The following is a 3,202-nucleotide window of genomic DNA, read 5'->3' as shown; positions in this document are numbered from 1 at the left end:
AGAAATATTCCAAAACGTCATTTTTATATAGAAAAAAAAAATTAACATAAATTTTTCAGATCGAAATGAGACATCATAAGAAAAAAAAGACTAAAATATGTGGATGCATTTCATTTTATGATTTTGAAACTGTATATTTTACCGAGAAATATGAAGAAAACTGTTCTCGTCGCCATCTGTTGGCGAAATCGAAACCATCACTAAAATAAATTAAAATTTTCCAGTACAAATAGGGAAAAGACTACTGCAAACTTTATTAAATTCAAGCGTATTTCAAAGATAACAAATAAATATTGGTCATGAAGAATGTATTATACGATCTGAATTTCACAGAACAACGTTGATGTCCAGTAAAGGACAGACCATATGCTCACATGATTGCACAATTTCGAAGAAGCCAACTTGAGTTTTTATTCTTTGCTGAAGTATTAAAATGATTTTATAAAATTATATCATGACAGCTATAAATATAAGTACTCATCTCTTACACACACACACACACACACACACACACCTGTCATTTTAAACTATGGCGACCATACGTCCCGTATTTCCCGCGACAGTCCTGATTTTTTTACGTATTTTTAACGAAGTCAAATTGATTTTTTATTCTTCATTTTATTCACCAAATCAACGAATAAAATTATCTTCCCAACTCAGAAAATATATTATGACAATTATGATAGTTCAAATGGAGATTCATTTCCCGCGATTAGAGACGTTTCTGTAATTTTCGCATGATTAATATAGCAACTTTACTCACTTTTGGCGATAATTGGCAATGTCCCGTATTTCGAAGACAAATTTCCCATATTTTTCTCGAACAAATATGGTCATTCTATCTTTAACGTTCTTTCACAGAATTTATTTCGTTATCTGCAGTAGTGCCTCATTTTCTGCATTAGCGATTGTTCACAGAAGATTCAGTAATAATTGGTGGACTTTGCACTTTTTTGGCATCATTTGCGGTGGCAACTGGTGATTTCGTGTATTTTTCTCAGGGACATATTAGTTAGCTTGTTAGAAAGTGAAGATTACTCCGATAGATAGGTCAAAGCCGACCAGATTGTGCACATTTCGCTAAATTGTGTTTACAAATTTTTGCAGTAAAGCCCGAGGGTGGTTGAAAAGACATTTGTGTTGTAATCAATTTTTTTTTGTTCGCGAGTTCTCTTGACAAGAAATACATAAAGTCCCGTAGGAAAGACACGTGGAAAATAACAATAAAATGCCTTTCAAGATAGGTCCAGCTCCTATTAGAAGGACTCTGGGTTACCTCGAAAGCGGTAAATTGATCTTCAAAGAAAAAGTAAAAATCATGATCGTCAACGTGAATGACGCCGGAGATCATCACAAAGGTTTGCGTGACTTTGTGTTTTGGAATCTTCCTCAGGTTATCTACAAAAACCCTTGCGTCCAAATCACGACCATGAAAAATCATTTCCCCAACCCCTTCATACGCATATGGCTCGATGACGGCAAAGACATACTGGTCGACGCTTTCAACAAAAACCACGTGCAGATTATGGATCACCTCGTGAAGATTCTTGGCAAGAAAGAGTCGAATACTCTGCTGGAGTCATCGGATGCTGACATACCAGAAAAGACTTCGGCTAATTTTGGCAGCGGCTGCGACAGACATTGCCTGTGTGAGATTATGGGACAAGTACCATGCACAAGTGTCGTGAAGCTGCCCACGCACATGACTGGGAAATATAAGATGGAACATGGCCTTTTCAAAAAGCGGATTAGATAGTGGCTGTGGTATTGCCAACAGTTTCAAGGACATTTTAATTACAGAAATACAAATAAATGCAATATGTAGTTGATTTATCTGGTACAATAAATTTTTTTGCCTTGTATTTCGAAAAACACATCTTAAAATGAGAGGAAGTTTTTTTTATATGGAACTTCCTACAAAGTAAATATATATAAGCCTGTAACAATTAATCAGGTTGGTTAATCGCAGTTAAAAATTTTTGTTAAGTTAATCGACTCAATCAACGTTTGCAGAAAAAGTTGTAATTTAGCTTGATTTATTTGATGAAACCAATTTTCGATGTCTTATGTTCCTATACACAACACTCGTACACTTCACATCAAATTTACCTTAGCCAAAATTTTAGTTAGAGATTCCAGTTTGTATGGAGCCGTATCCTTTACTGAGCAAACAAGGGCACATTTATAAGACACCCGTTACCTCCTACAAAGTCCCATTTTAGTCAAGACAACATTTTAGTTGTGTGACCATATTTAAAAACATTTGAATCAATGCATTGATCAAGCTTTACGGCATTGGGGAATATATGTCTATTTAATGAAAATTGGTGAGACAGAAATTTCAGTTTCAAATTGAGTTTGATGGGTGTTTTAGAAAACACCAAAGCTTATTGTCTCCATTGTGAAAACAAGTTTTCGTATATTACATGTATATTTTTGCATACATTTCATTGGGTAGTTTACCAGCGGTGACATTTGTATTTAGGAAGCATCAGCTCCTCTCCCAACAAAAACTATCCGGCAAGAGTTTCTAGGAAAACAAGCAACAATTGAAGATTGAAACAAACAAGCGTGGAGATTGGAAGTAGTTTTGAAATCAGTGTGTGTGATTAACCTAAAGTAACTGATTTAAATGACAAGATTCAAGAAACTCCAAGATTTGAAAAATACTGTTCAGAATCTAAAATTGCTTCATGCAGGCAGCCCTCTTGGTTCCTTAATTTATCCTTTTATTTATTTAAAATTATTGAAAAGTTGCATAGAATGAATAAAATATATTTTTATAGCATCAGTCAATATTATAGTTATGAAATATATTCAATTAAAATTCGATTAATCAATAAAAAATTTTTGATTAACCAGTTAAAATTTTTAATCAATTCCCAGCCCTACATATACTCTCACGACTGAGGACTTGACAAATCCTGGCACAAAAATTCGTATTTGGCACCTAAAGTGTGATTACTGAGTTAGAGTCTGAGCCAAGTCCAGAAATGTCAAAAAAAGTAAGTAACTCTCAGCCCAAACACATTTTCATGCTTGTTCTTGAAATTAATATAGACAATTTGGGACAGCTATAGTATAATCCCTATTGACGACAAAAATGTCAAAAAGCATAAAGAGAAGTGTCAGGAGTGAAACAGTGATTCTTTCAGACATCTTTGTTGCCAAAGAAAGAAATCACCAAAAAAGGGCTAATACT

At 34.2% G+C, this 3,202-nt stretch overlaps 1 protein-coding gene across 1 annotated transcript; it reads left to right on the top strand.

The window, feature by feature from the left end:
* The first annotated feature begins 952 nt into the window (after positions 1 to 952).
* On the top strand, positions 953 to 1,862 carry mRpS25 (mitochondrial ribosomal protein S25). The gene has a single exon (XM_089234906.1). The coding sequence runs from the start codon at positions 1,229 to 1,231 to the stop codon at positions 1,754 to 1,756; it is 528 nt and encodes a 175-aa protein (XP_089091032.1). The 5' UTR covers positions 953 to 1,228; the 3' UTR covers positions 1,757 to 1,862.
* The last annotated feature ends 1,340 nt before the right edge of the window (positions 1,863 to 3,202 follow it).

Source organism: Pholcus phalangioides, unplaced genomic scaffold, assembly GCF_987345545.1.
Source record: "Pholcus phalangioides strain wild (caught in Gottingen) unplaced genomic scaffold, Ppha-v1.0 ptg000008l_1, whole genome shotgun sequence".
Lineage (NCBI taxonomy): Eukaryota > Metazoa > Arthropoda > Arachnida > Araneae > Pholcidae > Pholcus > Pholcus phalangioides.
This window is presented reverse-complemented; position numbering and strand designations above follow the sequence as displayed.